This window comes from Balaenoptera physalus (assembly GCF_965194825.1).
Source record: "Balaenoptera physalus genome assembly, chromosome: 11".
Taxonomy (NCBI): domain Eukaryota; kingdom Metazoa; phylum Chordata; class Mammalia; order Artiodactyla; family Balaenopteridae; genus Balaenoptera; species Balaenoptera physalus.
The window spans coordinates 94490144-94516191 of NC_138896.1; the positions used below are offsets into that span (position 1 = coordinate 94490144).

At 37.6% G+C, this 26048-nt stretch overlaps 1 protein-coding gene across 1 annotated transcript in view; it reads right to left on the reverse strand.

The window, feature by feature from the left end:
• The window catches only part of CNTN3 (contactin 3), a 325704-nt gene that overhangs the window by 229636 nt on the left and 70020 nt on the right, over positions 1–26048 (reverse strand). Inside the window, exon 2 of the mRNA XM_082412129.1 lies at positions 11569–11703. Within this exon, the coding sequence (XP_082268255.1) occupies positions 11569–11623 (55 nt within the window). The 5' untranslated portion in view covers positions 11624–11703. The remainder of the gene's footprint in view (positions 1–11568; positions 11704–26048) is intronic.

Below are 26048 nucleotides of genomic sequence, written 5' to 3' on the forward strand. Positions count from 1 at the left end.
TTGAATCAATCAAACTTTATGGCCAAAAAAATTTAAAAATCCCATGAGCTCAATGGCTTAAGCCAATCATTGGGGCAAATCAGATGGGTCCATATCTGGATCTCTGCATGGAGTCAATCTCTTCCAGGCCTCAGGGCTGTTTCATCATTGCAGAAAACAGTAGATATCGGAGATACCAACACAATATCCACTACAAGAAAGTTAAACACAACTAAAAATCATCTTCCCTTTTGGATTAATGGCTACTTATTTTCACAAGTAATTTCCAGCTTACCAAAATAATAATAGATTGCAATGTGTTGATTGTTCACTACAATTTTAAGAGAATAATTTGATGAAATAAGAACACTAGAACTTTTACAGAAATATGGTATTTTCCATGATGGTGTTTTAAACTAGGCATCAACAATGATTTCAGTTATCCAAGGAAGCTTCCCTTACCAAAAGACTTTTATTTGCCTTGTTAGTAGTCCCACTAAAAGATTAAAAGTAAAAACAGAATAGTCTCTGCAAAGTTTAGAATTTCCACATGCATTGATTAAGGATTTGCCTACATTCACCAAGTACTGACACCTGAAATCAGAACTCATCTGACAAGGGATTCAGTATTTGCTGCTAATACACACTCAGGAGACACAACTTTTCATGGGAAATCAGAAAGTCCCCATTAGCGGGTGCCTCCGTCTCACTGTGAGGACAAGGACACTGGCAGTAGAAGTTCTGGGAAGTACTCCTTGGCTTGAGCCCTCCGAGAGTCTGTCATTAGCCCCACCAAAGAGCCCAGGTAGGCTCCAGTGTGTTGGGTTGCCTCACGCCAAACAACGAACAGGGAGGGAACCCAGCCTCACCCATCAACAGTCAAGCAGATCAAAGTTTTACTGAGCTCTGCCCACCAGAGCAACAGTCAGCTCTACCCACCACCAGTCCCTCCCAACAGGAAATTTACACAAGCCTCTTAGAGAGCCTCATCCACCAGAGGGCACACAGCAGAAGCAAGAAGAACTACAATCCTGCAGCCTGTGGAACAGAAACCACATTCACAGAAAGACAGACAAGATGAAAAGGCAGAGGGCTACGTACAAGATGAAGGAACAAGATAAAACCCCAGAAAAACAACTAAATGAAGTGGAGATAGGCAACCTTCCAGAAAAAGAATTCAGAATAATGATAGTGAAGATGATCCAGGACCTCAGAAAAAGAATGGAGGTAAAGATTGAGAAGATGCAAGAAATGTTTAACAAAGACCTAGAAGAATTAAAGAACAGAGATGAACAATACAATAATTGAAATGAAAACTACACTAGAAGGAATCAACAGTAGAATAACTGAGGCAGAAGAACGGATAAGTGACCTGGAAGACAGAATGGTGGAATTCACTGCTGCAGAACACAATAAAGAAAAAAGAATGAAAAGAAATGAGGACAGCCTAAGAGACCTCTGGGACAACATTAAACGCAACAACATTCGCATTATAGGGGTCCCAGAAGGAGAAGAGAGAGAGAAAGGACCCGAGAAAATATTGAAGAGGTTACAGTCAAAAACTTCCCTAACATGGGAAAGGAAATAGCCACCCAAGTCCAGGAAGCACAGAGAGTCCCATACAGGATAAACCCAAGGAGAAACACGTCAAGACACATAGTAATCAAATTGGCAAAAATTAAAGACAAAGAAAAATCATTGAAAGCAGCAAGGGAAAAATGACAAATAACATACAAGGGAACCCCCATAAGGTTAACAGCTGATTTCTCAGCAGAAACTTTACAAGTCAGAAGGGAGTGGCGTGATATACTTAAAGTGATGAAAGGGAAGAACCTACAACCAAGATTACTCTACCCAGCAAGGATCTCATTCAGATTCGATGGAGAAATCAAAAGCTTTAAAGACAAGCAAAACCTAAGAGAATTTAGCACCACCAAACCAGCTCTACAACAAATTCTAAAGGAATTTCTCTAAGTGGGAAACACAAGAGAAGAAAAGGACCTAAAAAACAAACCCAAAGTAATTAAGAAAATGGTCATAGGAACATACATATCGATAATTACCTTAAACGTGAATGGATTAAATGCTCCAACCAAACGACACAGGCTTGCTGAATGAATACAAAAACAAGACCCATATATATGCTGTCTACAAGAGACCCACTTCAGACCTAGGGACACATACAGACTGAAAGTGAGGGGGATGGAAAAAGATATTCCATGTAAATGGAAATCAAAAGAAAGCTGGAGAAGCAATACTCATATCAGATAAAATAGACATGAAATTAAGAATGTTACAAGAGATAAGGAAGGACACTACATAATGATCAAAGGATCAATCCAAGAAGAAGATATAACAATTATAAATATATATGCACCCAACATAGGAGCACCTCAATACATAAGGCAACTGCTAACAGCTATAAAAGAGGAAATCGACAGTAACACAATAATAGTGGGAGACTTTAACACCTCACTTACACCAATGGACAGATCATCCAAACAGAAAATTAATAAGGAAAGACAAACGTTAAATGACACAACAGACCAGATATATTTAATTGATATTTATAGGACATTCCATCCAAAAAGAGCAGATTACACTTTCTTCTCAAGTGCACATGGAACATTCTCTAGGATAGATCACATCTTGGGTCACAAATCAAGCCTCAGTAAATTTAAGAAAATTGAAATCATATCAAGCATCTTTTCTGACCACAACGCTATGAGATTAGAAATGAATTACAGGGGAAAAAAACGTAAAAAACACAAACACATGGAGGCTAAACAATACATTACTAAATAACCGAGAGATCACTGAAGAAATCAAAGAGGAAATCAAAAAATACCTAGAGACAAATGACAATGAAAACACGACGAGCCAAAACCTATGGGATGCAGCAAAAGCAGTTCTAAGAGGGAAGTTTATAGCTATAGAAGCCTACCTCAAGAAACAAGAAAAATCTCAAGTAAACAATCTAACCTTACACCTAAAGGAACTAGAGAAAGAAGAACAAACAAAACCCAAAGTTGGCAGAAGGAAAGAAATCATAAAGATCAGAGCAGAAATAAATGAAATAGAAACAAAGAAAACAATAGCAAAGATCAATAAAACTAAAAGCTGGTTCTTTGAGAAGATAAACAAAATTGATAAACCAGTAGCCAGACTCATCAAGAAAAAGAGGGAGAGGACTCAAATCAATAAAATTAGACATGAAAAAGGAGAAGTTACAACACACACCGCAGAAATACAAAGCCTCCGAAGAGACTACTACAAGCAACTCTGTGCCAATAAAATGGAGAACCTGGAAGAAATGGACAAATTCTTAGAAAGGTATAACCTTCCAAGATTGAACCAGGAAGAAATAGAAAATATGAACAGACCAATCACAAGTAATGAAATTGAAACTGTGATTAAAGGTCTTCCAACAAACAAAAGTCCAGGACCAGATGGCTTCACAGGCGAATTCTATCAAACATTTAGAGAAGAGCTAACACCCATCCTTCTCAAACTCTTCCAAAAAGTTGCAGAGGAAGGAACACTCCCAAACTCATTCTATGAGGCCACCATCACCCTGACACCAAAACCAGACAAAGATACTACAAGAAAAGAAAAGTACAGACCAATATCACTGATGAATACAGATGCAAAAATCCTCAACAAAATACTAGCAAACAGAATCCAACAACACATTAAAAGGATCATACACCATGATCAAGTGGGATTTATCCCAGGGATGCAAGGATTCTTCAATATATGCAAATCAATCAATGTGATTCACCATATGAACAAATTGAAGAATAAAAACCATATGATCATCTCAATAGATGCAGAAAAAGCTTTTAAGAAAATTCAACACCCATTTATGATAAAAACTCTCCAGAAAGTGGGCATAGAGGGAAACTACCTCAATATAATAAAGGCCATATACGACAAACCCACAGCAAACATCATTCTCAATGTTGAAAAACTGAAAGCATTTCCTCTAAGATCAGGAACAAGACAAGGATGTCCACCCTCACCACTATTATTCAACATAGTTTTGGAAGTCCTAGCCACAGCAATCAGAGAAGAAAAGGAAATAAAAGGAATACAAATTGGAAAAGAAGTAAAACTGTCACTGTCTGCAGATGACATGATACTATACAGAGAGAATTCTAAAGATGCCACCAGAAAACTACTAGAGCTAATCAATGAATTTCGTAAAGTTGCAGGATACAAAATTAATGCACAGAAATGTCTTGCATTCCTATACACTAATGATGAAAAATCTGTAAGAGAAATTAAGGAAACACTCCCATTTACCATTGCAACAAAAAGAATAAAATACCTAGCAATAAACCTACCTAGGGAGACAAAAGACCTGTATGCAGAAAACTATAAGACACTGATGAAAGATATTAAAGATGATACCAACAGATGGAGAGATATACCATGTTCTTGGATTGGAAGAATCAATATTGTGAAAATGACTATACTACCCAAAGCAATCTACAGATTCAATGCAATCCCTATCAAATTACCAATGGCATTTTTTATGGACTAGAACAAAAAATCTTAAAATCTGTATGGAGTCAGAAAAGACCCCGAATAGCCAAAGCAGTCTTGCGGGAAAAAAACGGAGCTGGAGGAATCAGACTCCCTGACTTCAGAGTATACTACAAAGCTACAGTAATCAAGACAATATGGTACTGGCACAAAAACAGAAACATAGATCAATGGAACAAGATAGAGAGCCCAGAGAGAAACCCATGCACCTATGGTCAACTAATCTATGACAAAGGAAGCAAGGATATAAAATGGAGAAAAGACAGTCTCTTCAATAAGTGGTGCTGGGAAAACTGGACAGCTACATGTAAAAGAATGAAATTAGAACACTCCCTAACACCATACACAAAAATAAACTCAAAGTGGAGTACAGACCTAAATGTAAGATCAGACACTATAAAACTCTTAGAGGAAAACATAGGAAGAACACTCTTTGACATAAATCACAGCAAGATCTTTTTGGATCCACCTCCTAGAGTAATGGAAATAAAAACAAAAATAAACAAATGGGACCTAATGAAACTTCAAAGCTTTTGCACAGCAAAGGAAACCATAAACAAGACGAAAAGACATCCCTCAAGATGGGAGAAAATATTTGCAAATGAACCAGCGGACAAAGGATTAATCTCCAAGATATATAAACAGCTCATGCAGCTCAATATTAAAAACACAAACAACCCAATCCAAAAATGGGCAGAAGACCTAAATAGACATTTCTCCAAAGAAGACATACAGATGGCCAAGAAGCACATGAAAAGCTGCTCAACATCACTAATTATTAGAGAAATGCAAATCAAAACTACAATGAGGTATCACCTCATACCAGTTAGAATGGGCAGCATCAGAAAATCTACAAACAACAAATGCTGGAGAGGGTGTGCAGAAAAGGGAACCCTCTTGCACTCTCGGTGGGAATGTAAATTGATACAGCCATTATGGAGAACAGTATGGAGGTTCCTTAAAAAACGGAAAATAGAATTACCATATGACCCAGCAATCCCACTACTGGGCATATATCCAGAAAAAACCATAATTGAAAAAGACACTTGCACCCCAATATTCATTGCAGCACTATTTACAATAGCCAGGTCATGGAAACAACCTAAATGCCCATCGACAGACGAATGGATAAAGAAGATGTGGTACATATATACAATGGAATATTACTCAGCCATAAAGAGGAACGAAATTGGGTCATTTGTAGAGATGTGGATGGATCTAGAGACTGTCATACAGAGTGAAGTGAGTCAAAAAGAGAAAAACAAACATCGTATATTAAAACATATACTGGAACCTAGAAAAATGGTACAGATGAACCGGTTTGCAGGGCAGAAAATGAGACACAAATGTACAGAACAAACGTATAGACACTAAGCGGGGAAAGCAGTGGGGGGTGGGGGTGGTGGTGTGATGAATTGGGAGATTGGGATTGACATGTATACACTGATGTGTATAAAATGGATAACTAATAAGAACCTGCTGTATAAAATGTAAATTAAATAAAATTCAAAAATTCAAAAAACAAAACCAAAACAAAAAGTCTCCATTAACTTCCATGATTTGGGCTCCCTTTTGGGTATTAGATATTAGAAAACCTTTGCAAAATGGTTGGGTTTCTATTTTATAAATGTCTAGGGCAGTGCTGTCCGATAGAAATATAACACAAGTCACACACATATTTTAAAATTTCTAGCAACCACATTAAAAAAGGTTCAAAGAAACTGGTGAAATTAATTTTAATATTTTTGCTTGACCAAATATAATTAAATTATTATCAGTGCAGAATTTAATCAATAAAAATTATTGAGATATTTCAATAATTTTTTTAAACTCTGAATATTTTTGGTTACAAGTGTTTTACATTCTGTAAAACACTTTTACTGCATTTTACAGTCTCCATTGGGGCACATCTCAGTTAGGACTAGGTACCTTTCCAATCTTCACCTGCCACATGTGGCTAGCGGCTCCCATATAGGACAGTGAACATGTGAAGTATCTAATACAGTTAAGCAATGAACTAATAGGTAATTAAGGAGCAAGATAACAATCTCCTTGGGTCCTTGACGATTTTTAGCCCATGGCCTATACCTCTGACTTCATTCCAGAAGAGAAACTACTGAAGTGGTAACTTCTAGTGATAGGGAACTATACTCTGATTTCAGAGATAAACAGAAATCTTGAGACAACCATGTAGACTGGGCAAGGTACTTAAACTCTTAGAGACTGTTCCCTAATCTCCGAAATAGCAATAATATCTATCTCATTTTATTTTTGTTAACTAGATGACCTAAGTAAAGCATTTTCCACAGTGCCTGGTACACAATGAATGAGCATCCATTAATTACTATTGTTAGTATTATTAATTCTCCTGTCATCACTATTGTTTTCCTCATCCGAGTGTTCCTTCCTCTTCTTGTCTCTATCTCTCTGTTCTCTAACTAGGTCTCTGGCTCTTAAACATTTTTCATAGCAACTCAGTAAGAAATATACGTAAGATCAAGACCCAGTACACAATATTAAAAGGACAGCTCCACGAGGACTGGGACATTGTCTGTTTTATTCACTGCCATGTCCCAAATGCCCAGAAGTGCTCAACAGACAATATTTACTAAGTGGGCAGTGTATGCTGATATATTATACTCTATTCTTACTTTAATTTTAATCTATTTATTCTAATAAAAAATGCTAAATGTGACCCACAGAATTGATTTTTTTAATCCACTATTTGGTAGTGACCTTTAGTTTGGAAAACTCTCAACCCTGTTTTGTTTGCAGGGTCTTCATTTCATTCAGAAGGTACACCTCTTGATGTGGGCACAAGGTGACATAGAGCCTTGAGGTTATCATAAAGGCTTTCTTTGCTCTCATATCCCACATATATTCCATCCACAAATCCTCATGAATATACCTTCAAACTATATCCAAAATTTGACCACCGCCCCTGCTAACCACCCTGGAGTCAGACATCAGCAACCCTTGCCTGATTAGGGCATTAACTTCCCACTGACACCTCTGCTTGCTCACCTGCACCTCTACAATAAATCCACAACACAACATCCAGCCAGATCCTTAAAAAAAAAAAAAAGTCAGATTACATCCAGCAAGATCCTTTAAAAAAAAAAAAAAAAAGAAAAAGTCAGATTACATCACTTCTCTAATCAAACCACACTATGGCTCCTGAGGGCATTCAGAGCAAAAGCTCTAAATATTTTCAGTGATATACAAGGCCTTCATTTTTGCTGCATCCATCTCCACGTTAACTCTTGGCTCTCACCTACTACTTCTTTCCCATAACTCTTCCTTGTCCAACCAAGCTAACTTTCCTGCTGTTTCTAGAAATACTCAGCATGTCATATATTAAACACTTGGATGGATTGCTGACTCTGCCTGGAGCTCCCTTCCCTAAATACTCACGAGGTCAACTCGTTTGCCACAAAGTCCTGGCCCAAATGTCACCTTCTCTATGAGGATGGACCTGATGACCTCTGGTAACTCACTTCCCAGCTCCCCACACTCTCATCTTATTCTGCCTCTTTTCCTTCACAGCACTAGCATCTGCTAAATCAATATCATTTTCTACCCTAACATGATGGAATATAAACCCCACAGGGACACAGATCTCTGTCCATTTTCTTCACTGGAAACAATGTATGGCACATAATAGATGCTTAATAAATATTTTTAAAAGAATGAATGCAGCCTGGTGTTTTGGAGGAAAAACACGATTAAGTTCACCTTAGGAAAAATTCCCAGCCAAAAATTACTATTTGCCCCTTTGCTACAGAGAGAAACATGCAGAGACAGAACAACAGAAGGAAACAGTTTTAAAAATGCAGAAAATAATGGATAACAAAAAAGCTTAAATCTGAGAAAATAGAAAACACAAATTATCAAGCATTTGCTATATTTATTGAGTTTACGTCTTTGGATAAACTCTACTCTACGCAAGTGAATTCACATAACATGTTTTTACTTGGCATTTATTTAGAGATCTTCCCTACCTCATGAACAGATTTTTAACTCTAATACTTAAAAAATGACCCAATATTGGTAAACAGAATATCACACTCACAAGCTGGCTTTTTAATCTAAATTTTATATAAATCCAAAACGAGTACCAATATTCAGTACATGAAGAAATGTACGCAATCAATACTCTTTAGAAAATTAGTCAGAGACAAATTCTTCTCCATACTATAATTATAAAGATTACCAATTCTCTAAGTAATACCCTACATAAAATTTATCATATATCAATTAGTCCAGTTCTCCTTTACCAACCTTTATAGCTTTTTTACCAACATACCCAGAAAATCAAGTTGACCTTTAAATTTTTTAATGTCTTAATATTTTAGTAAAATGGATACTGCTTTCTCCATAAATTCGTTCATAAGTCTATAAAACATTTCTAAAAAATACTGAAAACAAGCAATACAATTTGCACACAGTGCAAAATTACAACTCAAAATTTTTAACCTTTGAAATACTGATCTCATTTTCTTTAGCTATACTTCCACTTTCTGAGTATATCTACCTGTTTCCAACTAATTGTAAAAGTTCAAGGTTGTTTCTATGAAAGTTGATATTGTGAATAATAATACTGCTGTAGTGTATTCCCTTTCATTTTCTCCTTGTACAACAGAACTCAAATTTAAAATTTTGTAAATGAAGAAAATAAGCCAAGAAAAAGATTTATTTTGATATCTGTGTTGGTCTTTCTCCAAAGACTATTTAAAACAGTAAAAATTTATAAATAATTACTCCTTTTTTCCTCAGTGCTAGATTAGTAGTAGGAAAGAAAATGTTTTAGGAAACAAAATTGAGGCATCACAGGGGAAAACCTGTTTAAAAAAACTTTATTTTAAAAGTTGGAGGTTTAAATATCATTTAAATACTTCAAGAATGTTTAAAGTTTGACATAAGGGCTTAGAAGTTTACTCCAATATAAACATGTCTTCAAATAACATATGTTTTACCTGACAATGCATTTGGCCTCATTCCATACCAATTTCCTCCTCTTAGAAAAGAAAAATAACAAGCTACTTTTTTTTTGTTACTTTCCTTAGGTATCATAAAGCACTTGTGTTTATCTAGAAGATAGGTGTTCTTCTCAGGAGACGGATGCTGAAATTTTTAGAGGTGAGAGGTAATAACTTCTGTAACTTACTTTCAAATGGTGTAGTCAATCAAACAATGAATGAAAAATACACACACATATGTATATATATAGAACAAGTACAGTAAATGGTACAATAGTTAAATCTAAATGGTGCATATATAGGTACTTATTGTACTATTCTTTCAACCCTTTAGGTGCTGGAGAGTTTTTATAATAAAAAGAAAGAAAACTTTGCAAACAAATCAACTGACAAAGGATTAATCTCCAAAATATAAAAACAACTCATGCAGCTCAACATCAAAAAAACAACCCAATCAAAAAATGGGCAGGAGACCTAAATAGACATTTCTCCAAAGAAGACATACAGATGGTCAAGAGGCACATGAAAAGATGCTCAACATCACTAATTATTAGAGAAATGCAAATCAAAACTACAATGAGGTATCACCTCACACCGGTTGGAATGGCCATCATCAAAAAATCTACAAACAATAAATGCTGGAGAAGGTGTGGAGAAAAGGGAACCCTCCTGCACTGTTGGTGGGAATGTAAAATGATACAGCCACTATGGAGAATAGTATGGAGGTTCCTTAAAAAACTAAAAATAGAATTACCGTATGACCCAGCAATCCCACTACTGGGCATATACCCAGAGAAAACCATAATTCAAAAAGACACATGCACCCCAATGTTCACTGCAGCACTATTTACAATAACCAGGTCATGGAAGCAACCTAAATGCCCACTGACAGACAAATGGATAAAGAAGATGCGGTCCATATATACAATGGAATATTACTCAGCCATAAAAAGGAACGAAATTGGGTCATTTGTAGAGATGTGGATGGACCTAGAGACGGTCATACAGAGTGAAGTAAGTCAGAAAAAGAAACACAAATATCGTATATTAACGCATGTATGTGGAATCTAGAAAAATGGTACAGATGAACCTGTTTGCAAGGCGGAAATAGAGACACAGACGTAGAGAACAAATGTATGGACACCAATGGTGGAAAGGGTGGGTGGGATGCATTGGGAGCCTGGGATTGACATATATACACTAATATGTATAAAACAGATAACTAGTGAGAAACTGCTGTACAGCACAGGAAACTCCACTTTGCTGTACAGTAGAAACTAACACAACATTGTAAAACAACTATACCCCAATAAAAAAATAAAATACAATAAAATAAAGCAAAAAACTAATCATTGCACACATGTTACTTCATTTAAAAAAATCCTTGTCTTACTCTTCCACTGTTCAAGAAAATGAAACAAAATGAACATGCATCAGATGATTTTTAAGAGTTGCTTTTGTATGGTGAATATGAGAATTATTCCTTTTTCTTTCTGTTTTGTCCTAAACTTCGAATTTTCAAAATTAACAAATAAAAATTCTATCCTTATTTTTGGTCCCTTAAATAAGTTATTTGCTGAAAGAAAAATAGTATTGTTTTTAAGATTAGATATGAAAATACTGACATTTTTTAAAATCTGTATTTTCCCTTTACACTACAGATTACAAGATTTAGCCATTTTGGTAAAAAAGTCATGAATTAACATTCTCAAATTCTGCTTAATTGTTATATTCATAACACTACAGTAGATCCATAATATTTTTTGTACACATGTATCTATTCTTTTTTTTAATTTGAATTTTATTTTATTTATTTTTTATATAGCAGGTTCTTATTAGATCCATGATATTAAATGCCATTATATTTGTAATGAAAATAAAATGGTCTGCAAACATTAGGGAGCACAGTGAGAATCCAGTTATCAGAAGAGAAAATTAGAATTTCCTTTCTGGGACAAAAAAAAAAAGACTTGTGGAGGATCAGTTCAACATTTTTAAATTATTTAACAAATGACTCAGGTATAGTTCTAACTTCAATTTAGAAAATATTGCTTACTGTTACCTCCTAGGCAGCCAATGAATGAAAGCAGGATCAACTGTTTCCATGACAACATCATCTTTAATTGCCAAAAGCAAGAGTAACTCTTGTCCAGTCTCTGATGAATAGAATGCTATGTCTTCAGGTGAATCCTTTAATCTGTAAAATAAATATACAAAGAAGTCAGACTTGAAAAACTGAATTGCTTTAAAACATAGATTTTCTTCTTTTCATAAAACTGTACTACTCTCAACCACTCAAAATCCCCAAATGAAATGAATCTTTTTTGGTGCAAAAAAGATGTGCAATATGTAGATACTTAAAAAACTCTTTATGTAACTGATAGGCAGACAGAGGGGCTTCACAAAATTAGAAATGTTTGACAATACTAAAATATTAAATATTAGTATATTAAGTATTGAAACTTTTGCTAGATAGTAATTACAACAAGTAAAATATTACCCTGAAGTTGTAACTTTTCTCATTTTCTCTCATGCTAATATTTTTGGTTAAACTAAGAGTCACATCAGCAGATTTGATATCTCGAAACACTGCTTTTCATAGTCTCTGAATCCCTCATAGGCATATAAATTATAAATAACATTATCAATGTTCATTTTAAGCCTGTTTTTTCAGAAACAATTGCAGAAAGCCCTCAATTACATATGTTGAGTTAAAAAAATGCTAATGATGAAAATTGTTCAGTATGAGAATCTTGCAAATGAAACTACTTTTTTTGCTTTCCTGAATTTTCATAAACTTGAATGTGCTGGCTGAGAGTAAATAATTGTGTGAATATCCTGTGTCATTTGCAATGGCCATTTGAAACTACCTAAACTGCACGGTTAATGATCAAGTAGGCTGGATGCACACACTTAAAATCAGAGAAACTTTTTTCCATTGCTAAAACTCAGCTGGTTCCACACAGGGAAATGAATGACTTTAACGTCAGCCATTTTAGCAGAGAAGGTGTACATCTCTCAGTCAGTAGCTGCTATGGACTGGGCTGTCTTAGTTGTTGCTAAGCAAACGAGAGAAATCTCAGTGGTTCTTAACTACGGGATCCTGCCATGTGATGTGATATATTCAATTAGAATTAAGTGTGTTCCACATAATAATTTCAAGAGTGAAAATATGACATCTTGCAAGTCACATACTTAAAATAATGTATTAAATCAGTTATTCCTATAGTAATGCTGCTCTTGTTCACTTGCAATATAATATACATTCTTGGGGAAGGCGAGGGGAGTTAAGTGGTGGAAGTGCTAGAATTCCGGGATTTCGGCGTAACTCTGACTTGGCCCGTGGGAATCTGAAACAGGTGGAAATACGATTGAGAGAGACTCCTCTAAGGACTGCAGGTTGGCAACTTGCACCATCACGGGATCTGTGACCATTTCTAACTGTCCCCACTACTACAAATTGCAAGTGTCTTAGTTTAGGTTCCCCTTGATGCAAACACTGCAAAATGAATTCAAGTGCAAGCAGTTTACTTGAGAGGTGAATGACAAAAACAGTCAGGACCTGGTGAAGTAAGAGAGGGAAAGGAAGGCAGCCAATAAAGGGTAAGATATGAACCCATCAACCCCTGTGTCTAAGTACAGCTTATTCCTTTTGGGGAAACTCTGGAAGTCCAGCCTGCGTAGAACGTATGCCTCAGAGTAATGCCAGAGTTATGCTTCAGTTGTCCAGTTATCCTTGCCAAGCGGCAAGGGATCTGGGGTATTTATACAACTCCCATGAGTCATCGTTTGGAGGCTATTTGCAGGGAGTATTAATGATCCAGCACTTCTAACCTCTCATAGGGACAGCAAAATGGCTTCAGAGGCAAAAAAAAAAAAAAAAACCAAAAAAAAACCATTAGGTCCATTCAAAGAATGCATTTGGTGGCAAGTGGAAGTGATGTGCACTGAAGTGATAAGGGCAAGAGTCACATGTGGTGTCTGTCTCACTGTGCATATGAAACTGAGACATTCTGAAGCTATTTTCAATAGCATTCAGTCCCATGAGACTTATGGCCAAAATCATGAAATTATTTAAGTGTACAAGGAAGGACACACATTCTACTTCATTCAATAATTACTTCTCAAGCCTTTCCAGTGGTTGATTTCCCCCACTTGGACCAAAGGCTTTCAGATACCTAGCCTGCCTTCCTTTTTCCTGATTAGTCAGTAAGACATTTTGTATCCATAATTATTTTCAATTACTAAGTTGAATAATAACTTAAATCATTCTAAATTACACTTAAATATGACATCCATAACCACCATAACTTCCTTCTAATGATGCACGTGAGGAAACCACAGTCCAGAAATCATGAGAAGAATGGCATACACACATATACACAGTAGAAAAGCAAAAAAATTTTTTGAACTTTTCAAATAAAATACAATGACAATTATTCATAAAAGGCGTTGGAAACATTAAATGCAGTAATATGATACATGAAATGTCACATATTCATAAAAAGCTAGGCAGCAGTTGCAAGGTATATTAAAGTCTGGGGACAACAGTTAAGTCTCAAACACAGGAAAGCCTTGAGGAGTAAAACATTATCAAACTAGTATTTCATTCTTTGAGGAGTTAAAGCTATCCAGTTTATACATTAAATGGACTGAGAAAGAATTTGGTAATAACAAAATAATAGACTTAAAAAGAACAGGTTGTTGGAATTTTCAAGAAAAAAGGAAAACTTTAGCAGAAGATCCTGTAGTAACATCAACACAATCATTAAAATGCATCCATATAAATGTGTGAGGCTTTGCTCTGTGTCATACAGAGAACAAAACATACGGTCTATGTTCTAATACTGCAACGGGAAAAGAAAACATTATAAACACTTGTAAGTAGGATAAGGAGAAAATTACTAGACTGATACATCTTTGAAAGTAGGACCACAGCTTTTCCACCACTGCAATGTTTCTAACACCCTGTGCATCATTTTAGGCTTTTAAGTAATTTTTCTTGCTGAGCTTTAAGAAAAATGAATAAGTCAATTTGGGAGATTAAACCATTTCACTGGTCATCAAGGGAGTGAGAAGCATTTCTACGGAAAGAAAAGATAAGTCACAGCATGGGATCTAGCCACCACTTGAAAATTATTTCAGAAAAATGTATAAGAAGGCATTAAGTAGATGGTAAATTAAAAAAAAAAAGTTATCTTCCCAACAATGCATCCCACAACTAACACGCATATCAGCTACATTTGCAAAGTGTAATTAAGTATGTTCAAAGAAGTCCTAAAGTCTTTTTGAAAATTCATTCATTCAATAAATATTTATTAAGCTCCTATTAGGTGCTGGAATTTTAATTCTGGAGGAAGATGAAGATGGGGTTGTCAGATAATTGACGATCCCTGCCCTCATGGAATACACAAACTAATGGGAGTGATATACGATTCAATTACTTACAAAGTATATGTAAACTGACCACTGTGAAAGGGACAATGAAGGGATAGGAGTTTCTAGTGAAAATCTCAATGAGAACAACCCTCATCAGGAAGGTCAGGAGAAGCTCCTCTGAAGAACTGCAGTGAAATGGAAGAAAAGAAGAGATGACATAATCAGATGTGTGTATGTTTTGCAGGGTGAGAAAAGGAAGAAATTTTCCAGGTATAGACAAAGCCTTGAGTTGGTAAACAGGCTGGTGAGTAGCCACTGTCTGGACCCTCTCCTATCAAATAACCATCCTGTCTCCCAGGCTGGCCCAGAACCCCACCCCACCAACTAGATGTACCACCTAAAAATTAGTGACTGGCTCAACAGGGGGTTTCCAGAATTCTGCTCTAGCCCATGTCACTTCTGACTGGTCAGTGCCCATGTCCTACTGCTGGTTAAATATTTTGGCAATCACCCCTGGGCGTAAAGAATAGAATATGCAAAAGGCCTTGTGGCTTCAGTGTTCATGGCTTATTGTACGAACAGAAAGAAGATTGATGAGACAGAATGCAGATGGCCAAGTTCACTGTGGTGTGAAATGAGACTGCAGATGTATAATAGGGGTCAAGCTTCTATGCCTGGCTAAGAATATTAGTATCAGGATAAAGCCCTTTGAAAACGCAGTACAATTTTAACCAGGAGCTGACATGATCAGATTTACAATGAACATTCAAATCAGACAATATTATAATCTGTATCAGGCTTAAAAGGATAAAAGACAACATATTTTGCAACACACCAATTTCGTTCTTGCCTTCAAATTCATAGAAGTCAGAAGCTAGACAATATTAACCAAACTATCTGATTTAAGAGAAGAAATATGTATATTCCAATATTCTTATATTGGTTCACACACATACACACAGGCACACACTGTATAAAGTTCAAAGATAAAAAGAAACTTCATTAGGGATACTATTCTTAAAAATTATGCTGCTCATTTTTAATCAGTGCTAAAGTAGGGCACTGACTTTATAAATAATGAAGGTAATTAATACAGTCATGACCTGACTTCTCAGTGTTGCCAAGTACTGTCACAGAGAAAAAGGTCATATGAAAGCTCGTACCACTTCTGAAATCACCAAGTTAAAATAAATACAAAAGAAGCTACTGAAGCAAGACAGATATGAATCAAAATGTCATCTGCTACAATAAAAATATTCTACTATTCACAGGAATGTTTTAAATCAAAGAAATAAATAGATACCCTTTAGAATTTTCTCTGCTAATAGACATTTGCTTCTAGGGGTTAAAGCTTAATAAATTCACAACACATTTCTCATGGTGGTCTTTAAAAAGCCCCCAAATTTAGTATATATTAACAACTGTACTATCTATTCTTTATGTCAACTCAGTTAAAAATGCTAGACCTTGGACTTAAAACAAAAAATGCTCTAAATAGTTGTTCCCAGTTGCTCTAAAAGAAGAGATCATTTGTGGCTTTTGTCATACACTTTACAAAATTGCTACTAAGCTTGTGGATCATGAAATATTGATATATATTTATATTGAATATACATACACAGCTCTGAATGCAGTCTTGGCAAATGCTCAGAGTTAAGCTTCTTCATGCGGTGGAAACTTTAGGTGTGAGAATGATTTGACTTCATTTATATCAGAGGAACGGATACCTAACGCGCATTCTCCTTTTCAAAGAGACAAACCCTACAGCAATTTTGTTGAGAGGATTGCTGAACACATCTCTCACACCCAAAAAAACTCACCTCCAACTCTGATATCTGAGAAACAAAATCTATTCATGAATATACATTATTCCCAACCTGTACCAAAAAAACCACAAAAAACCTTGAGCAGATTAGAGCCTTTTAGTAGAGTAAAATATTTAATCATTAATGCATAAAAGTTTGATGCCTATGGTGTTGTATTTTGAGTCTTGTAGAGAAATTAGCTCACTATCGTGGTATACAACGTAACACCATGGTAGTCAATGAATGCATGAGTTTAACACTTGATAAGACTGCACATCCTGCCAGTTCAGAAATCAGGCTGCATACACCCACTTTGTTTTCATTCATAATCATAATCATTCACTCATTCAGGATCTGCACGTCTTCCAGAAATGCAGTTGATGCACTCTGCATACTATACCTCTTTCCTGCTGAAACTAAACAAACAGGGGATGAAATTCACGTGAATACTGGGCTCAAAGTCCAACATTCTTGACAACTCCACACACATCCTCCCTACAGTTCATAAGTGTTCCGCAGCTAAGAAGAGCGGAGAATATAATGTGCCCAGGTTGATGTTACCTTCACACTAACAGTTTTGTATTTAGAGTAGCACAATCAGCAAATAAGGCAAATGCCAGCTAGAAGCCATCTAGCTCATGCCCCTGAGGACACCTACAGCCCTTTATAGTCCTTCCTCCAACCCTCAGCACTTTCAACACCTCCCATTATAGTTACAGAGACTATGGCTTTTCTCTCCAACTAGACTACAATCTGCAAAACAACAGTGATTCATAACCTTTTGTAGGTTAAGGTCCTTTTTGAGAAATCAGCCAAACCTATGGACCCTCTTACCGCTCTACTCCAAATACAGATAGACTGACATAAGCTAACTTTTGTTTTGTACACAATTTGTTTTATTACACTGGAAAATAATTTCTTTTACATAGCTATTACATGTGTGTGTACCTATATATGGGTGTATATATTATAGACATATGTGTGTGGGTGTATATATATGTGTGTATTTGGAGATTTATTTCTTCTTTCTTTGTTCATACAGAAATTAATGACAACTTCAGCAAAATGCAATTAAGTATAAATTACGCAGATTGAAAAGAAAAAAATTATGTTGAAAAATAATTGTTCCTGAGAAGGTCACTGTTGAAAAGCTTGATAAATAAGTTGAGATCATGAACCTGTTTTTGGTATGGAGAAGCATCTCATCTCTGACATCCAGTTAATTTTTTTCTTTTGATCTTTTAGCAATCAGTGTACACAGGCAGTAGCAAAGCAAATCAGACCTCTTTTTGGACATACATTGCGGTCGATGAATCAGCTATATAAAAATACTGCCAGAACACTCTGAGGCACCTTATGTTGATTTCAGAGCCTCTTTTTACTTTGTCCTCAACTCAACGAGATCTTCTCTGGCAACTCAAGAGATCTCTCTGTGCTCAACTCAAAGATAGTTTCACTGATACCACCTCAGAAAAAACTGCAATTCCATTTTTCAGTTGGTTCCACTAATTTCATGCAACTGCAAGGTGAAGAGAAGAGACACAGCTACAAAATCATGCCAACCGGTTTCTTGCTTCAAAATATTAGACAAAATGTCATTATTTCTAAGTATACTTGACAGAGGGTTTACTTCAATTCTCTTGCTTTCCTTTAAGCGTCAAACCAAATGTGGCCATTTCCAGGGCACAATGTTTTTACAAACATCTCTCCAACCATAGGTGACTACTACTTGGCATGCAAGAACAACCCTTGAAGCATGTTGTGTTTTGGAGCAGGTCCAAGTTTCGAAAAGTTGCAGGATCTTCTAATGGAATTTTCATCCTTAAAAAAACGATTGACACTGTCCAATGTTTTTCCAAGGTAGTCAGAACGAAGGTGCTCTTGTGGGGATTTTTTTTTAATTTAATTCTTCCAGTGAAAAGAACCCTGCTCTGGGACTTGGACTTTTGGGTCCTACCACATTTAATGATAACTAGAAAACTAAACGATAAGCAAATTCTGCTATATACTTATCCTTGACATTTTCTAACTTAAACAAGGAACAAAATGAACAAAGACAAATTTCCATAATTATAAATGCTGCATGGGTTTTCTTCCTTTCTTACTGAATGGGAAATTACTGTAGACCTCATGATATGGTAATGAGGAGCAACGTAACTTTCTTAAGTCTACATCACAACATTCCTTGCCACTATATATTTATTTAGAATTTTAAAATAGGTTAAAACCATACGATGCAGGGACTTCCCTGGTGGTGCAGTGGTTAGGAATCCGCCTGCCAATGCAGGGGACACGGGTTTGAGCCCTGGTCCGGGAAGATCCCACGTGCCGCGGAGCAACTAAGCCCGTGCACCACAACTACTGAGCCTGCACTCTAGAGCCCACGAGCCACAACTACTGAGCCCTCATGCCATAACTACTGAAGCCCGCACGCCTAGAGCCCATGCTCTGCAAGAAGAGAAGCCACCGCAATGAGAAGCCCACGCACTGCAACAAAGAGTAGCCCCCGCTCGCCACATCTAGAGAAAGCCTGTGCGCAGCAGTGAAGACCCAACGCAGCCAAAAATAAATAAATTTAAAAAAAAAAACACCATATGATGCAAATGCTTTTCTACAAAGACAATATTCCAAATATTAGAAAGGAAAATGAACTGTGATATCATTACCTTTTATTGCTTGTTATTTCCCAGATATTGTTTCATACATTAACCCACTTCACCCTCACAACAATCCATGAGGCTCATTCTATTATCACCCCCATTTTTCAGATAAAGAAACAAAGACACACATGGGTTAAGACATTTACCCAAGATAAATAAAGACAGAACCTCTGTATTTTCAATTATTTTTCACATGATATTTAGCAAGTGGAATGTTTATGCAGTCAGATTGTTAGGGAACCATAAAGTATAACCTGATCTTTTATATATTTTTATTTATTTATTTTTTACTTTTTATTGGAGTATAGTTGCTTTACAATGTTGTGTTAGTTTCTACTGTACAGCAAAGTGAATCAGCTATACGTATAAATATATCCCCCCTTTTTTGGATTTCCTTCCCATTTAGGTCACCACAGAACATTGAGTAGCGTTCCCTCTGCTGTACAGTAGGTTCTCATTAGTTATCTATTTTATACACAGCATCAGTAGTGTATATATGTCAATCCCAGTCTCCCAATTCATCCCCCTCGCCTTCCCCCTTGGTATCCATACGTTTGTTCTCTACCTCCGTGTCTCTATTTATGCTTTGTAAATAAGATCATCTATACCAATTTTTTCAGATTCCACATATATGCGTTAATATAAAATATTTGTTTTTCTCCTGATCATTTATATACTTTTAAAGGTTTGTATTAATACAGTTGGCAACTGAAACTAGTTCTATAACTGATACTGCATTAAATTTCACTTAAATTCATTACATTTTTAACAAATTAAATTTCTTTTATAAAGGGAAAGTACTGGACTATTTAAATAAATAACGCTTCTCCTTGATTTCAAGCATATACACTGTGATAACGTACCATCCCTATAGTAGGTAAGAATTAAGAAAAATGCAGCAACTCTGTTTGGGATTAAATCAAGAAATCTCAAAGATACACTAAGCCACGAACATAAGATACAACACAATGTGTGAAAAGTATGATGCCTTTCGTACGGAGTCAAAAAATATACACTTATATACATTTATGAGCGCAAAGAATTTGAAAGAATATTCGAGAACTGGAGAAAGCAGTTGTCTCTGGGGAGGGGAACTGTGTATTTCGAAACAGAAACCAGGTAAACCACTTTTCTCTCTACATTCTTTTATATATTTTAAATTTTCTACGATGGCCACATACTGATTTCTCAAAACATTACCAAACATTTTGAAAAAGGGAAAAAAAAAATCTCCATTTCTAACATGACAATAGGGTCAAAAATATGTAAATAATTTTGTAGTGAGGGTCAAGGAGAAAGGGGTCAAGAGGTTGAAAAGGGCTAAAAAGTGCTTTTTGGCCAGGATGAAGCACTACTCAGCAGGTAGTCTGGTTGTGCACACTAAGCAAGGCCATACTTTCTTTTTTTTTTTTTTTTTTTTTTTACCTTGTAATTTTGGATAAAGGAGAATGATCTTGGTGAGAAAACTCACATTTCCTGAGTGCCTACAGCATGTCAGGTACAAGCACAGAGAGAATATTTTAAAATAAATCATCATCTTTGACCTCCAGGTACTTAAACTCTCAAGAAGCAAACTGACCCAGAAACGTTTTAATACAAGCTTCTGGACCAGAGGAGAGAGGTCTGTAATAGGGTGTTAATAGGAAGTTCCTTCTTCAGTCTCCAAGACATAGCAGTGTTATACCCTAAAGGTGAGGGAGGTGCCAGAACAGAATGAGGAACACATTTTCAAAGGAGGTACTGCAAAACCATTTGTCTGGCTCTGAAACCCTTGCTCACATCAGAGATGTCTGGAGCCTCAGTAGAGGATTTGAGAAAAGCTTCTTTGGAGAGAATCCTGATGAGTTCTACCCACTCAGGGGGAGGGAGAAGGGTTTCCTTTAAACCCACTGAGGAGGGACATGTTATAAGGAGACCACAGAGAGCTGCATTTTGAGGGATGCAGGGGTCTAGGATCACACTAAGGAAGAAGAGTAGGCTAAATGCTATAAGGAGACCACAGAGAGCTGCATTTTGAGGGATGCAGGGGTCTAGGATCACACTAAGGAAGAAGAGTAGGCTAAATGCTATAAGGAGACCACAGAGAGCTGCATTTTGAGGGATGCAGGGGTCTAGGATCACACTAAGGAAGAAGAGTAGGCTAAATGCTATAAGGAGACCACAGAGAGCTGCATTTTGAGGGATGCAGGGGTCTAGGATCACACTAAGGAAGAAGAGTAGGCTAAATGCTATAAGGAGACCGCAGAGAGCTGCATTTTGAGGGACGCAGGGGTCTAGGATCACACTAAGGAAGAAGAGTAGGCTAAATGCTATAAGGAGACCACAGAGAGCTGCATTTTGAGGGACGCAGGGGTCTAGGATCACACTAAGGAAGAAGAGTAGGCTAAATGCTATAAGGAGACCACAGAGAGCTGCATTTTGAGGGATGCAGGGGTCTAGGATCACACTAAGGAAGAAGAGTAGGCTAAATGCTATAAGGAGACCACAGAGAGCTGCATTTTGAGGGATGCAGGGGTCTAGGATCACACCAAGGAAGAAGAGTAGGCTAAATGCTATAAGGAGACCACAGAGAGCTGCATTTTGAGGGACGCAGGGGTCTAGGATCACACTAAGGAAGAAGAGTAGGCTAAATGCTATAAGGAGACCACAGAGAGCTGCATTTTGAGGGATGCAGGGGTCTAGGATCACACCAAGGAAGAAGAGTAGGCTAAATGCTATAAGGAGACCACAGAGAGCTGCATTTTGAGGGATGCAGGGGTCTAGGATCACACCAAGGAAGAAGAGTAGGCTAAATGCTATAAGGAGACCACAGAGAGCTGCATTTTGAGGGACGCAGGGGTCTAGGATCACACTAAGGAAGAAGAGTAGGCTAAATGCTATAAGGAGACCACAGAGAGCTGCATTTTGAGGGACGCAGGGGTCTAGGATCACACTAAGGAAGAAGAGTAGGCTAAATGCTATAAGGAGACCACAGAGAGCTGCATTTTGAGGGACGCAGGGGTCTAGGATCACACTAAGGAAGAAGAGTAGGCTAAATGCTATAAGGAGACCACAGAGAGCTGCATTTTGAGGGACGCAGGGGTCTAGGATCACACTAAGGAAGAAGAGTAGGCTAAATGCTATAAGGAGACCGCAGAGAGCTGCATTTTGAGGGATGCAGGGGTCTAGGGTCACACTAAGGAAGAAGAGTAGGCTAAATGCTATAAGGAGACCGCAGAGAGCTGCATTTTGAGGGATGCAGGGGTCTAGGGTCACACTAAGGAAGAAGAGTAGGCTAAATGCTATAAGGAGACCGCAGAGAGCTGCATTTTGAGGGATGCAGGGGTCTAGGGTCACACTAAGGAAGAAGAGTAGGCTAAATGCTATAAGGAGACCGCAGAGAGCTGCATTTTGAGGGATGCAGGGGTCTAGGGTCACACTAAGGAAGAAGAGTAGGCTAAATGCTATAAGGAGACCACAGAGAGCTGCATTTTGAGGGATGCAGGGGTCTAGGATCACACTAAGGAAGAAGAGTAGGCTAAGCAGAATAGAAGATTGCAGTTTAGGAAGGAGATGGATCCTCAGAGACATTACGGGTACAGAATGCATGGTGTGTTCGGTGAGCCAGACACACACCCGGGAGTGCCTGGGGGGATGCAGCTGTCAGTCACCCAGAGCAAGAGAATCAGCAGTGGGGGGCAGGGGAAGACCTTCCACAGGAAAGATAGGGCATCTAAGGAGAGAACCACTGAAAGAAAACACCAGTTCTACACTCCCGGTAAGTCCAAAGTGCCATGATCCTAAATCACAACAACGGAATCAATCAGGTGAAACGTGCTGCCCCCTCTTCTCTTCCTTTGCAACACAGTAATCAGAACTAGAAACAGCAAGTTAGGGGGAGGAGATGTAGACATACTAGGTGAGAAAAGAAGCCAAAACATTCTTTCTCTGATTGCAGACTTCCCCTCTGCAGCAGCGAAGCAGTAGGGAGGGAGATTAGTTTTATCTTTAAATCAAGTTCTAAGTTGTAGCTATTAAACAGGACAGAATATTATAATTTTTTGATTGAAATTATGTCAGATACCTAAGCATCACCAAATATGGAGTGGACAGGGCTACTGGGGTTTTCTTCCAGGGGCAAGAGAGGAACTACGAAAAGAAATTCACAGAAAGAACATAAGGGGGCAAAGAGAGACAACAAAGTTGCTTGAGGGTCATAGCTCATGAGCTACATTTCTTTAAGGTATAGTTATAGATAAGGAATAGGAATGGTGGTTAGAAAATGGGAAGACTCTATAGTATAGGTGGCATCTGAGGTAATTCTTAAAAGAAAAGGGAGGGCTAACCTAGGAGAAAGGTAAGGAGATGGGTATGGGGAAATGTAACCCCATCGGCAAAACCTAGCACCAGAGGTGATTCACGGGAGTGAGTGAAATGACGCACAGAAAATCCAGAGACAGTGGGCTGAGACAAAAAGACAGAGAAGCCCAGTCTTCAGGGCGTGAGCAGAGGAAGATCAAATCCTTGAGGATGACAGAAAAAGAACATGCCTAGAGGTCCAATGCAACTCATGCGTGACTGGGTTATGAAAGTTAAGGGTGCATGCAGAGTGTTTAGTTTTGCAAGGGCGTGCTGGAGATCACGGAAAGAAATAGATTGCTTGGGGCTGGGAGTGGGAACGGGGAGAGACTGAAAATAGGCAGGAGGGTTCTTTCTAGAGTGATGGAAGTATTCTAAAACTGAGTCGTGGGAATGGTCAAACAACTCTGTGAATTTACTAAAATCGTTGAGTTGTACACTAATGTGAGTGCATTTTATGGTATGTAAATTTTACCTCAATAAGGTTACTTTTTTTAAAAAAAAAAAAGGTAGAAATAAAGAGAGAAAGAGGGCAACAAAGAACAAGAAGGAAAGCTAGAGGGGCAAAAAAGAGAAAGAGAGGCGGTAAATCAAGGCCTGCAAACGCCTTTCGTGATGTCATCATGCCCAGTCCTTGGGAAGCATCAGCCTCATTGTGGTGGGTAGAAGTGTGAAGAGAGGGCGAGGAATGGAAACAGCTAAAATCAGCTACTCTTTCAATAATTCAGAATGAAAGAGATGGGACTGTGGTTAGAGATGGGTGGCAGGTCGATAGAGAGTCAATGAGGGATATTTTTAAGTTGGAAAATTCTTGAGCATATTTATAGACTGAGGGGAAGAATTTAAAACATAGGAAACAAAAGGTACATTTTACTAGTGGAGAGAATCTTCCTGGAGTGAACTTGCATGGTAATGACTCTGCCTCAGCCATAATCACATGAGCAAAATTCAAAGTATCAATATATCTCGAAAAGGAAAGAGCAATGATGATTCGCCACCATTCAATGACTAAAAGAGAAAAGGTGACCTCTGGGGTGGAGACATTTTCTGGAGCATTTCAGCTGGTCTCTGTGGCTCTTTATTAGTGTCTCCAGAGGGTCACAGAGCATGAGATGCTCAGCATGTCCTGTCTTCCCCTTTTATTTTTAGTTTTGTGAGGTAAATTAACTTAGAAACCATGGTTTCACCCATTTTCAGGAGCTCTAGAACCCACCCCATTTCCTACTCAGACAGCAGACTCAGATTAAACATTCTAGGCACTGAGATACGTTGAGGAACACTAGTAACTAAACATGATATTTTTACAGTACTCCAGAGAATCCCCTTATCCCCCAACTATTTAAACCACAATTCCAGCACAACAAGTTCTAGGTGGGTAATAACAGCAAACCCTAAGTACTTAATGTATACGAGGCAAGATTCTAGGTGCTTTATAAACACATGTAATGTCACAAAGAAGAAACTGTCACCATCCCCATTTTACAGATGAGGTAACTAACGTAGAGAAGAGTTAACCATGCCCAGTTTCACACAGGTGGCCTTGCCTGAGTCCGGTATTACTAAATCAATCCCTAGTTGTGATGATTCTGCCTAATCTATTCTTCATTTACCCTAAGACACAGGTAGAATGTGGTTCTCTGAAGCTTTGTGTCTCTGTTCAAAGCTCAGCTAGACATATACACAAGGTGAGGTGATAGGTTCAGACTCTAGGGCAGTGGTTCTCAACCAGGGGACATGTGTCCGTGTCTGAGGAGGTTTTCGGTTGCCACAGCTATGCAGTGGAGGGGTGCGGGTGTTCCACGGGCATCTAGAGAATGGAGGCTGGGGGGGCGGAGGCCACTACAATTCAACAGTGCAAAGGACAATTCCCCACAACAGACAATTATCCAACCCTGAATGTCAATCACGTCGGAATAAGAAGCCTGACTTTAGAGCAATTTGGCATCAGAAGACCCTAAAACCAGCTTCTGTCCAGCCTGGCTACTTAATGTTCACAACTTTACAGAATAAAGGTCACACTTCAACCTGCTCTCATTCAACCATGAGCCTTGTGGGAAAACAGAATAAAAGACCATGGTGACGCACCTACTTTTTCAAAATAAGTTTTTGTTACGAAAAACCCCAATCACATACAAAGTAAACGTTATAGGATAATGAACACTCATATACCCACCAGCAACTACAACAAATACCAATAATCTGCCATTCTTGTTTTTTTTATAGCTCCACTCACCCCACTTCCCACCTGGTTATTATTTTTGTAGTTATTTAAGGTATAATTTGCATACATGAAAATCGCCGTGTAATTTTTAATATGGAATTTTGAAGAATTATTTTTATTGTAAAATAAAACAAAGATC